Source organism: Echinococcus granulosus (genome assembly GCF_000524195.1).
Source record: "Echinococcus granulosus chromosome Unknown EG_S00040, whole genome shotgun sequence".
Lineage (NCBI taxonomy): Eukaryota > Metazoa > Platyhelminthes > Cestoda > Cyclophyllidea > Taeniidae > Echinococcus > Echinococcus granulosus.
The window spans coordinates 363376-375809 of record NW_020170420.1 but is presented as its reverse complement, the minus strand read 5'-3'; the positions used below and the strand labels follow the sequence as shown (position 1 = coordinate 375809).

General features: G+C 43.5%; 3 protein-coding genes across 3 annotated transcripts in view; 2 read left to right on the top strand and 1 right to left on the bottom strand. All coding sequences in view use genetic code 11, as the record gives it.

Moving 5' to 3' along the window:
- Positions 1-1279: 1279 nt before the first annotated feature.
- EGR_05463 (hypothetical protein) lies at positions 1280-2859 on the top strand (the record flags this gene model as incomplete). The annotated part of the gene is made up of 6 exons (XM_024494712.1): positions 1280-1290; positions 1512-1551; positions 1897-2139; positions 2254-2385; positions 2464-2646; positions 2719-2859. The coding sequence occupies 6 exons, from the start codon at positions 1280-1282 to the stop codon at positions 2857-2859; spliced, it is 750 nt and encodes a 249-aa protein (XP_024350897.1).
- A 4754-nt stretch (positions 2860-7613) lies between these two features.
- EGR_05462 (hypothetical protein) lies at positions 7614-8148 on the bottom strand (the record flags this gene model as incomplete). Its single annotated transcript, XM_024494711.1, has 2 exons — positions 7614-7959; positions 8009-8148. 2 exons carry the CDS (start codon positions 8146-8148, stop codon positions 7614-7616), a joined length of 486 nt encoding a protein of 161 aa, XP_024350896.1.
- A 2258-nt stretch (positions 8149-10406) lies between these two features.
- The window catches only part of EGR_05461 (GAS2-like protein 3), a gene marked incomplete at both ends in the record, with an annotated part of 20758 nt that continues 18730 nt past the window's right edge, over positions 10407-12434 (top strand). Inside the window, 2 exons of the mRNA XM_024494710.1 lie at positions 10407-10475; positions 10995-11105. Of these exons, the coding sequence (XP_024350895.1) occupies positions 10407-10475; positions 10995-11105 (180 nt within the window). The remainder of the gene's footprint in view (positions 10476-10994; positions 11106-12434) is intronic.

Genomic DNA, 12434 nt, shown 5'->3' with positions numbered 1-12434 from the left:
CCAAGTTTAAAAACATGAATTTCAATCGGTTTATATGGAATACAACCTCATTTTTCCTTTATTAAAGGAAAGTACTAACTGCAATGCCTTGAATATTTGTTTACTGGTCGGCAATGATAGAGGGCCACTTTGTCTTAGCCATTGTATCCCACTGGATAGGCTGGCCTCTGGGCCTTGCCAATGACCATAATACCTTTTGTATGTCGAATACCCATATTCTGTTCAGGTATTACATCGTCTTCCGCCTCCAGAAAAGTCTCCAGGCGCTACATTGGTGGCAGCGGAAAACAACCCTGATCTTAAAGGGCATCTACCTTAATTTTTACTGTTGGGTCATTAGCCCTACTGAGGCGGAAGTTCATATGCTACGGATGGGAGAATCAGTGACGATCCCAAACAGAAGGGCTAAAACTGACGCTTGACTTAGGCACATCTTTTAGTTCTGCCTTTTATAGGAAAGCTACTAACAGCTGAAGTGACATTATTCCTTGAATCGCCTGGAAGCTTCACCACAGAATTTCTTTTCTGTACCTACGTAAAGCTGTTGATAAAGTGAACTCGCAATAATTTCTTTACTGCCCTTCTAGCTGGGAAAGGTCAGGATGAATATTATTAAGCGGCTTTGAAGTGGAAACAAAGCGGCAAGGAGGACCTTGGTTAAATCCCTGCCTTCCTTACACAAGTCTGCTTTTAGGCCAATGGTCTCATACCTGTCTATGGCCACACATGACAGTCAGTACAGATCTTTATCCCTGGCTCCATTTCCCGAACCAAACGACACTACAGATGAAGTTGGGATGCCAAAAGGTAGCAATGACTTTGCGTTCAAGCACCCCTTAGTTGCATGGAAATCCGATGACTGGTACGGCCAAGGGGATGGGCATGAACGACGCTCAGAAGAGGAGAGGGGCTGGTAAATACGTTATGCTGGTTCAGTGGTCGGTTTTGGCTAATGCTTGCCTTGTCTTGGCCATTGTACCTCGCCGATCAGGCTGGACTTCAGGCCATGGCAGTAGCCCCTATACAATCTGTATGTTGAATATATGTGTCCTCTTCGAGCATTATACCCTCCGATGTTTTCGAAAAAGCTTCAAGGCGCTGCATAAGCAATAGCGAAAAGAATATTTACTGCTAAGTAATGCTACTCTGTGCCATTTTAAATATACTTGACATATCCTCAAACAAACATCTGTGGATAATTTGGGTTGTGCAGTGTAGAAAACTGTTTTTCTGCACAAGCTACCTTTAGGTTAAAGTTTACAAGTTGATTTGCTGGAAAATGCGTGTAAGGTGATTTAATGATTCGTAAATGAGACATTAAAATTAACTCCTCTTCATATGTTACAGTCTACATGAAGCTGTGCCTACAGCAGATAAACATTAAACTAATTTTTTAATAATTATGCTTATTTTAATTATTTGCCGCTCCAAACCCAAAATTGGTAAAACCGTGAAACCGTAAAATAAACTAAATTTGGATAATCATGATGATGATGATGTCGGCCTGCTAGTCGTGTGCCATTGCGCTGCATCTGCATTTGCGTTGCCAAGGTTCCGTCAACATGTTTTTTAATGTGGTTATTACCTTTTTCCACTTAGACGAAGTTTATTGTGCAATCAGCAGTTTTGATGGCATCCCTCTTTCTCACCTGTTTTCACGTCTTTCCTAGACTACGTTGATTTTGCTTTGTATTGGGCTTGGCTTTTTCGCGACAAAGTGTCATGTTGTTCGTGTTTTACAATTTTTATTTCTTTTATTGGTTTTGATTTACTAATTTAAGTCAATTTTAGACGGTTGGTTAGGCAAGGGAGTGCTTCGAGCATGGGGTGGCTAACTCTCTCCTACTTCTCACTGCCACATCGTGACAGCCTCTGGGATTCTGTTTTTGTTTTTAGATGGACGTGACCCTCCTGTTACTAATCCTCATCCTTCGGGTCCTCCTTGTTCAAGGAACGGACATCGAGGGTACTATTGTTGCGCCAATAGGCGCGTCTCCCAATTGGGCTGCTGAGACGAAGGTCCGCGTCGATGGAAACCGTTACCTAGGTTTTGTCAAGCCCGATGGCAGCTTTATCATCTCCGATGTCTCTCCTGGCTCCTACCTAGTGGAGTTTACCAATCCCACTTTCCTCTTTCAGGTGAACGAAAATTCATAAAATGCTTTTATTTCTAACTCCTTCAACTCTACGTTTCTCTCCAAATCAGCGTCTCTCTGACGAAATGATGCTTTTTTTATCTCCATTTTTTCGCAGCCCGTAAGAGTTGATATTAACTCCAAAGGAAAGATTCGAGCTAGAAGCGTTAATTTGCTACGAACCACTGCTGTCAAAGCTGTGACCCATCCTCTTCGTATTGTAACTGTCGGCAAAGCCATGTACTTCCAGGTACTTTTTCTCCAAAAAGACTAATTGGTCGTCTTAGCTTTGGCGGAGATTCATCAGTTATTAACTTTATCACTTTAGCCTCGTGAGCAGCTCCGCACGCTGGATCTACTTCTCAATCCAACAGTCCTGTGCATGGTTATACCTCTCCTCTTTGTAATGCTTATCCCGAAACTCATGGACACCAACGACCCAGAATTCAAGGAGATGCAGAAGAATAGCATTTTCGGTGGCCGCAGTGCTGAAACACCCGACATAAGTGATGTAAGCTCATTAAAGTCAATTTTTCTCCCGTTTTTGTTTGGTTAGATTAATCTATATTCATCTCCCTTGCAGTATCTCTCATCGGTGTCACTTCTCGGTGGAAGTAGCACCAAAAAACAGCCACCCAAAAAGGCAATCACCGCGACCGCTACGTCTACTCACTCCGCGGCGCAGGAATCGCGTAGGGGCGGCAATACCCGAAGACGCAATTAACTAGCTCACTAGGCAAAATTGTGATCTTGTAAAAAGAAAGTGGACGCACCTGATGATGATTAATTTGTATTTTAGCTGTGCTAATGTGTTGCTTAGTTCTTGCCGCAGCCAATGAAACAAACTGCGGGTACGACGAACCGTCTTTTGCTGTTGACGTGTGTGGGCATGTAACGCGTGGTCCGGGGTGGATGTGTCCGCAGGGGTTGATTCATTATGACCGGTAAGTGGAATGATACGAGATTCGACTGGTCTTCCAAAGGCGAACGTAGTATTAGACCCCCTCAGAAATCAACTGATCACTTCCACTGGGTCGTGGATCCTGTATTAATCGTCTCCGACCCGTCGCTGTGTTTAATCTATCTGGTCTTACCACAGGTTTTCAGCACAACCGGCTCGCCTTTGGGATTGACCATCTGTCACAACAAAATTTCTCCAGCAGACGACCAAGCGGACGTTTCACATGAGGAAATAAGACGTGATTCTTTACTGCTCCACCAAGTATTCCGAAAGGAATTGGTTTAGAACCTGAGCTTGGTAATTTGCTTTACGAGTAACGAGTGCGCCACCAAACTTCGAGGATTCACCACCTACTCAATACGATGCGAAAGAGCCCAAGAATGGACTAGAAAAGCCTTGCCTTGAAAAGCAGACCCCGTATTTCGTAGCATTACAAAATCACATGTGGACTAGACAATTCACAGGTAGCAGTGTGATTTCCACACAGCTGGCTCAGGCCGGTTTTTCTGTTTCCAAAGAGAAAGCAAATTTCACCATGAGGAATGAGGCTCGAAATTAGCCCGAAGGAGAAACAACCACCACCAAAGTAGTCGGCTTTCATCCACTTCCGCAAAAAAACTGCTACCAAATGGATATTCCATCAGGTTTTATTGAAGTAGGTAAAATACTTGGTCCTAAATCAGTTCAAGCCATCAAGGCTTACCTCATTCGACATGTGGGGAAGGGGATCGACAACAGATGTGGAGGGGAGGGAGGCGGAGCAAAATAACCCGCATTTTTACTTATTACACATCGGAAGGAAAACAACCTGATTGCACGCCCCATAGTTTTGCCTCCTATTGAAATGCCTTCTTCATCATCCTCGCCATTGTGGCGTTGTGTGCGCGGAGAGAGGCCTGCAACTCGTGAAGAACCTTCTCGCCCGCTTGATTGGTGGGATTCAGCTGGAGCAGACGATTCGCGTCCTCAATACCCGCCTCGAACTCCTCCATCAGGAGGTAGGCTGAGGCACGACGGTAGAGAACCTTCTCAACGTCTCTCAGGTCTATTCCTCGTCCCCCTTCCTCCTCCTCCTCCTCATCCACCTCTTGACTTGCAGCCAAAAGTGTGTTATCTTGGGGAGCGATTTCCAGAGCCTGGGTGCAGAGTTTCACCGCGTAAGCAGGACAACCGGCTTTCAGTTGACATAGTGCCATGTTCGAGAGGAGGCTACAAGTGAACCAGAGAAAAATAAGCTCCAAAATTTTCATTCTACTTCCCCCATAAACCTGTAAGAAACTTATTAGGGCACGTAATTCCCACTTGCTAGTAAAATTTAATCCGTTGAACCCACTTGGACACCAGCCACAAACTGGAAGCAACCAGCTGCATCGTTGGCTGCGCGAAATCCCGAGGTCTATAGGTCACTAGACCTACACACGAATCCCCTTTTGAGAAGTGAGGTGAGAGAAAAAAATAAGATGGACATGAAACCCTGAGTAGATTTTAGGAAGTCTTAGCGGCACAAAGTCAAATGATGGCCTGGATTAAATGCAAATGAAGGGTGTTTCACTCACCAGGGATTCGTAGATGACAACTGTAAGGTGGGAAGCCATTCATGCAAAGGGAGACACGCGGAGCGCCACTTTACCATATCACTACTGGAATGGTTCTCAATTCGCCAATACTTGGAATCTGAGAGTTGGAAGGCATCCAGAAAAGTACATAAAAGCACTTCTAACCAACTGACACTCAATCATGCCGAAATTTCCACCAAGCCGGAGAAGGGTGATACTCCACGCCATCTCTCCGCAGCCAAAACAATCATTTCTGCATCTGTCTTATCCGGATCCAAGTGAAAAGTGGGCTTTTTATTACATCGATGGGGTTAGACGTAGGATTCTTGCCATGGAGTTGGACACAGCGCCTGAAATTGCTCTGAACACCGCACAACTGGAGGTGACCAGACGTCATACCGTTGTCATTTGCTTGCGTCAACAATGGCAGACTTATGGGTGATCTAAGCAGGCGAACTCTGCCTACGTCTGAGTGGAATCAAAACAGTGAGAGCAAAAATCTACTGCCTAAGTGGCGGATAACTGGCAAAAATGACACCAGAAACTACCCAGCAAAATCGTTGTCACGGTGGACCGAAGCCATAGACTTTGCGTCTTCCCAATTTCAGTCAATACATCAGCTGATCAGGCATCATATGGAATTGCTGCAATTGACAGGCACTTTTAGAATGTCTGGGACTATTCATTATGCCTCATGGCGCCTAAACACATTTCCGGCCCTGGATGCAATGTGAAATGACGAAGCTACTCAAAAAGGGCTACGATAAGGCAGAGTACACCAGAGCGAAATAAAGTAATTATTCAAAGACAAATGCCCCATCTTAGGAGAAGAACCCCAATTCTTTGCTACGAAAAATAAGGCGATACGTGATAGAAGTCGAGAGTGTTATTTTGGGGCCCTCATGTCGAGGATGCGGGGTTAAACCTGGTGAATGTGATTCGAGCTCACCTGCCACGCGAGCCGAGGTTAATTCGATGCTGAAGGCGCAGAAGCTCCACATCAAATTCGTGGTGCACGATTGGCAGACGCACTGGCGTAGGATATCCCCTCGGAAACCGTTTAAATGAATAAGGTGTTAGGGAGGATCTCCTATTCCTCATCATGGGTGAAATAGGTGGAGATTAAAGTGTCAGGAACAACTTTCAGTGATGTGTAACGTGGGTGATGAGGTAATTAGTTCGCACTCTTATCAAGTAAGGAGGTAAAGTTGTGGTGAAAGGTGAACAAATGAACTCCACGTATACGAAATGGCATCAATGCCAAACGATCCGCTCAGTTGTCACCTCGCACTTCTAAGGTACCATCCGAACCCCGGAAGACTGAACTTATTTGATGTGTGTGCGTGGTGCCAAACAATTGCGCCTGAGACCTCCCTCCTCGATACGATATGGCACAACATGAGGGTGTGCAAGCAGTAAGCCATGATGAGAAACGAATGAAAATAGTGAATTAAAAGGAAAAGGTGTTATCTCTTCATGACCACGCGCCTCGCTGCAACACTTAGTCGTAAAATTTGCACTTCAGTATGGAAAAGGGGGAAATAAGGGCCCTTTCTCACCCTTCAGGCGATTATCACACCTTCTCTACGTTACACAATCACATGGGAAATATGCAACTGAGAAATAAAGCGAGGTAGAAAGAGAACCGGGTGAGGAAAGGTTTTTTTTCCTCCAGTCTTCAAAGATGTATAAAGCGGAGTTTGCAAACCTGTCTTTATGGGAAGGGATTACAAAGGCGATTGTTGCAGAAAATGGAATTTCCATTAGTATATGCACTAGGCTGGGTGGGGATCCAAACACATATTTAAAAGGAATTCAAACAGCCGCTTCCTGATGCAGAGAAGCTATTGGGGCAAAACACCTCAAACCTATGTGCAGTACTAGTAAATTATAGGTCAAGCTTACCTAAAATGAACTTTCTCCATCGCCTCCACGTCCACCTCAACCCGTTCAGGATCTACTGAATACTGTGCATCCCCATCAAGATCGATATAATCCCCTCCCACCAGGCCAAAGGTCACCTCACACGCTTCCTTCTCCTTCTCCACTTCCTCTGCTCTTACCGAGAGATCGAGTGCGGCACCGATGAGGGTTACAAGTTGCAGGGCTCGAGAGTAGCACGCAAAAGCCGCGATGATGGGAGAAAGATTGTGCGCATCTCCACGCGGAGCCGAGTTGAAAAGCGAAGAACCGCGTGCTTTGAGCACTGAAGCCTGCGCAAACCAGAGACGGGGGGTTGAGGTCCGCCAGGCAATGTTAGTGCCATTACCATGGCTACTAGTGGCTTCTACGTTATCTCCAGTAGCTGCTTTTTTACGCAGAGTGGGTTGATTTTTCTCCTCCTCTTCATCATTCACAGGAGTTGGGTAGAAGGCTTGAGGTGCTGAGAAACCGTCTAGATGGGCTGTCACCTGCAGAGATGGTTAGGAAGAAAGATGCTGACCTGACAAGACGAATGCTCACTTAGTTTGACTTCAATGACGGCAGTAGAGCCAACATTGAGTGTTTGAAGGGCCTTCTCAATAGCCCCCCGGAGGCTGTCGGAAAGGTCAGGAGCTAGGCCAAGACGAAGGCAAAACTTTTGCTGTTGTTGGGGTTGGAGATAGATTATGTGGGGACAATTTTCACCAGTGCAGAGAAAGCAATGTGAGATTGGAATGTTTTCTGTGGCAGTCAGGGTAATCCAGCATTTACTACCATCCGAGACTCCACGAAGCACCGACTGAGTGCTTGCTCTATTGCGGGATATAACTTTGAATTGCTTAATGTGCAAAATGATGCCCATTTAGCACCAATAGACTGGAAAATTGTCTTGCAATCAACCACAACAAACTCGAGGTAATAAAAACAAGACGTGAATCACAGGCATTTTCTAATAAAAGGTAGATACAAATAAGTACACAAAAGGCAAAAGGGATACTACCGCATTTGTGAGGATTGCAACGAACCGCTACTTCGGACTTAAAATTTCGTTCCGTACAGCATGTCGTATACAACAACCCAAACGACCAAAAATGTTGCAAAAGTGGTCATCAAGCCCTCTTTTATTATTTCGCTATATCCACCGTATTCCTCCTCATCCACACGTTGAAACACGGCAGCATAAAGGTAGACGAAGGTACAATTGATAAAAAAGAAGGAAGATATGCCCAAAGCACCCTTTATAGGTAGGGCACCCCACAAAGTGCCTATGATGAGTCCAACAAATTGACGCATCCAGTAGACGGTATCGAGAAACTCATCCTTGTCAGTCCAACTGGATTGTGGTCTAATGGATTTCTGAAATGTAGCTAGCAGACCCGATTGGCTTAAATCTTTATCCTAAACAATAAAATCCCCTAAATTAAAAACCACACCTTCGTGGAAGCACGCATTTCACACCTTTAGTTGGTAACAACCAATCAAGTGGCGAACAAAGCAAAAGTAGAAGTAAGCATCGATGACATAAACTAGCAAAACTTGTTTCAAATTTTGGTGAAACAATATAAAATGTCATGACCCACGCAACGACCAGTATTGAAAAATATCCCAAGCGTCAGATATATGACAACCAATTAAAACTTAAGATTAATGCGAAATACCAATTCTAGGATGCATAGGAAGCTACAAATACTGTATTGTAATACAATAGTGGTTTATCCCTCGGTTCTGGTGAGGCGTCACTTTTGTACTTCGAATTAGCCCCCTTGTACCTCGCTGGGTGGGCTGGCCTTTTGGGCCATGCCAATAGCCCAGACACCTTCTCCGTGCTGAATATATATATTCTGCCCAAGTATTGTGTCTTCTTTCGTCTTCAGGGAGTCTTGGGACGCTACAGTATTGCCTTGGGTGGACCCTGAATCCGTAATCAGCCAAAATGCTGCAAAGAACATGTATTTATAGCGCACAATTGGGCTGAAAGGCCACATTTTATTCGAACAAGGTAGCGGATTAGTGCACTTCTGCTGCGGTGATTTGGCGTGCTGTTCAGGCATAATAATTTAGTTGTTCAAATCTTGGTTTAGGTAAAGAGGCCTATAGCACCTCGAAAAATCTCAGAAAGCGAAAACTGACACATTACTCAGGCACAATATTTAATTAACATAGAGAAGGAATTAGGGCTACTGGCATGGCCCGGGGGCTAGCCCACCGTGCAAAAGTACGCTGGGGGACGTCCGAAGTGGCTCTTACCAAAACTGGGGATTAAACAACTGTTGTACTGCAAGGGGCACTTTGTATCTTGGTCATTATAACCTCACGGGGTGGGCTGACACCCGGGCTGTACCAGTGGCCCCAGGTCCTCCTTTATATAAAATGCGTATGGTCTGCCCGAATATTATGTCATATTTAGTCTTCAAGGAAGTGCTGCACATATGTGCTTAAATTTCTTTGACGCCTTGCCTTATGCAAGTTCTCTCCCTCCCTGCATATGTTCTTCCATACAACAGTGGATTTTATGACCTTGAGGAAGAGTAGAGACGCCATATTGTTGGCAGAGGCAATTGAACCCGACCCAAATATGCAACTATCCTGATTTTTGTCACTGAATGCAGAAATTTTCACATAACTGAGGAAGGAAAGACTTCTAACTAAGAAAATGTGGAACAATGTCCATCTCTGACAACTGCTCCAGTCACGCTATCGGCATGAGGGCTGGTGACAAATGAGGAGTCTAGACCTGAATCAGTATGAAAAGTGCTTTCGGAGAGGTCTATGGTATCTTTGCAATTATACTAATTATGCAAATAAGCAGTGTATCTCCCTTGTCTCTGCTGGCTAAATAGTGTCCAAATACGGGGAGAATAAATGGCTTGGTAAATAAACGGAAGGATGGCTAAAAATAGATAAGCAAGTAGAGGAATAAGCAACATTGGAATTGGAACATGGTAAAGTGGGGTAAAAAGCTGTCTTCGTAAAAATACTATAAATTTTATTTTCAGCAACTGACAAATAGCGCGGAACTAGGGCTAAGGTAAATTTGCGGAGCTACGTCAGCGATGGTGAGATAAAATGCCTTTTTGCATGCAAAAAAGTAATAGCAGGCTTTGTTGAATAGTGTATGTTCCTGAAGCACAGGCATGATGCAAAGAGCTTAAAAAGGGAGATTTACAAATGTCAAAAACAAACATGGAAGTGAATGTGTATTGAGCTAGATAGGCACTTAGCTCCTGCAAATTAGGCCAAATTTTAAAACCCTAATCTTTTGACTAAGCTAAGTGTAATACGATAGTGGTTTATCCCTCGGTTCTGGTGAGGCGCCACTTTTGTAGTTTGAATTAGCCTTCTTGTACCGCTCTGGTTGGGCTGGTCTTCGAGCCATACCAATAGCCCAGATAACTTCTCTGTGCTGAAAATAGATTCTCCCCGGGTGTTAGGTCTTCTTCCGTCTTCAAGGAAGCCTTGGGACGCCACATAAAAGCTTTCCAGCTCATCGATAGAGATTAGTGCTAATGTATTTCAAGGCGGGTAGCGACTTGAAATCAAGGTTGTGTTTGGTGTAACCTCACCTAAAATCCTTAATCAACACCAATAACTAGAGTTTACTGTAAAAGTTTTGCTTCTATCTTTTCCATTATTACTTTACAAATTTTAAAAACATTTTGTAATCATGTTTTACTTTTAACTTTAAAACTTTTGGCATGCATATTATTTTTAATTATTTACGAAATGCAGTTACACAGAAAATTTCTGTGAAATTTATTTATATGCAACTGTGAAGTAGTTTTTAATTCTGTCACCTTGTTTAGATTGGCCACAATCTCAAAGTTCCCGCAGATGTGTGCCCTTCAAACAGCTCTAGTGCTGCGCGTTTGCCATTTGTATTGTCCGCAAACTACTAATTATGTAAGATATCTCTTGCCTATTGGTAAACATTAGCGTCAGATGGATGAATTTCAGTAGTATACTGTCGCTATCGATTTTCATATCGGCGGATGGAGATCGGGTTCTCCACTTTTCTATTCATTGGTATAATACCACCATCATTTAGTTGATTTTTGTCAAATTTTGAGGACTTCTGTCGTGTTGGTCATCTTTTTGAACATTTTTTGGATTCGGCCGTGCTGTACAAAATGTATTATCTGATTACCAACTTTTAATGAGCATCTACTGCCCTACTATTTGCAATATTGTTTTCGTAAATATCTGGCATGTTACTAATTCTGGTCGCTTTGTGGCGACTATGTTGTTTGAGTAGCGCATAATAGAGCAGATCCCTTTTCTTTCTGGTGACCTGTACAATTTCCAATCTCGTTAAGAAGTGCTTGCTGCCTCTTTTTTACTTCATAGTTTGGACTGTTGCGAAGACTTTATTTTAGTGGTTTCGAAAACGCTCAATTAGTCTGTTTTATTATTTCCGTTTAGTGTCCCTGCAAAATGTCAGCTAGCTGCCGTTCCAACTCAAGCGTGGCTTCTGGCAGTTTTTATAGCTCCTCGGTGGGGAACACCATTGGCGTCTCAAGTCATTTTGTTCAGGTATGCTTTTGCTTTTTTGGTACCGTAACTGTTCCACCGTTGCGCGGTTACTGTGCTTTCATTTTGAATTCAACCATTTTCACTATCTTTCGCTTGTATGGTCTTTTTTAAAAGGTTTAAATTTTCAGTAAGTATTTCTAACATTTATGGGCCTTGTATTTGCATTTTTTCCGCCACTTTAAGAAATCCAATCCTGTTAGCCTTTGGCGAGTGTCAAATTTCATCGTCAATCGGTATCTTGGGTTCAAATTCGAGATGGTCGTCTTGAGTTTCTGCTTTGATGCATGACTAGTTTGATGTGAAGCCTTTCAGTCGTAGAGGTCTATATTGGTCTTGTGCCGTTGAGGTATCGATGCTGGCATTTGAAACACTACTGCTCTTCTCGGTGGCATGTCGATCTCGTGGAAACCTAAGTGTGCTCCCGTGTACATTCAGCAAGGTTATTCGTCTTCGCTTCGACAGCCTCATGAGTCGTAAACAAAGTTTTCTTATTATCGGCTTTTCTAGGAGTAATCACAAAGGATTATAGACTCCACGGCATTTCCACACCGCTATACTGTGGATCATAATCAGTTCACCGCCTTATTTTGTGGTGGATTCAAAGTGCTTCCCCAATGCTTTTTTCCAAAATGAATTGTGATCTAGATATAAAGTGAGCGGTGATGAGTGTCGAAGGTCATTTATCGAGTCTCCTCCCAATGATAAACTGTCAACCGCGTTGATCCTACCAACGTTTACAGTTAGGTTAAGAAAGCACCGGAGGCGTTACGTTAGTCTCAAGGAGCTTGCGATATTAATGTTTTGACCTCAAATCCTAATGTTTTATTGCGGCATGTTGAGGTGACTAAAAGTCCACTTCATGCGCAATTTTCTTCTCTTTGCTCTGCCGAAACACGAGAAAAGCAGAAGAGAAGTCATATTTCCAAATGGAGGTGGAAAATTGAGTAGAAAATTCCTTACTACCACTTTGTTTTCTCCAACAGAAATATAATCCCCTTTTCATGGAAATGTGGTATTAGCCCCGTCAATTAGTACTCAGAAAATGGGTTCGTGTAGATGCTCTCTTGTGGCCTCAGGATTGCGCATTTATGGTAATCGGTTTTTCCGGTCCTATTGATAGGGTTGTAGTGTGCATTCTGTTTTCTTCTCAAGTAAAAGCAACACGTGATTGCAACGTAATTGTACCCCTCTCTACTTCACTCCCCTTTTACAATTAAAAGCATGGCTACGTTTCACATGATCTACCCTTACAAAGTCGAGCAGTTATGAAGGGCCTTTGTGTACATTTTCCACACTGATATCAAAATGCTGGTCCATCTGTACTGTCAG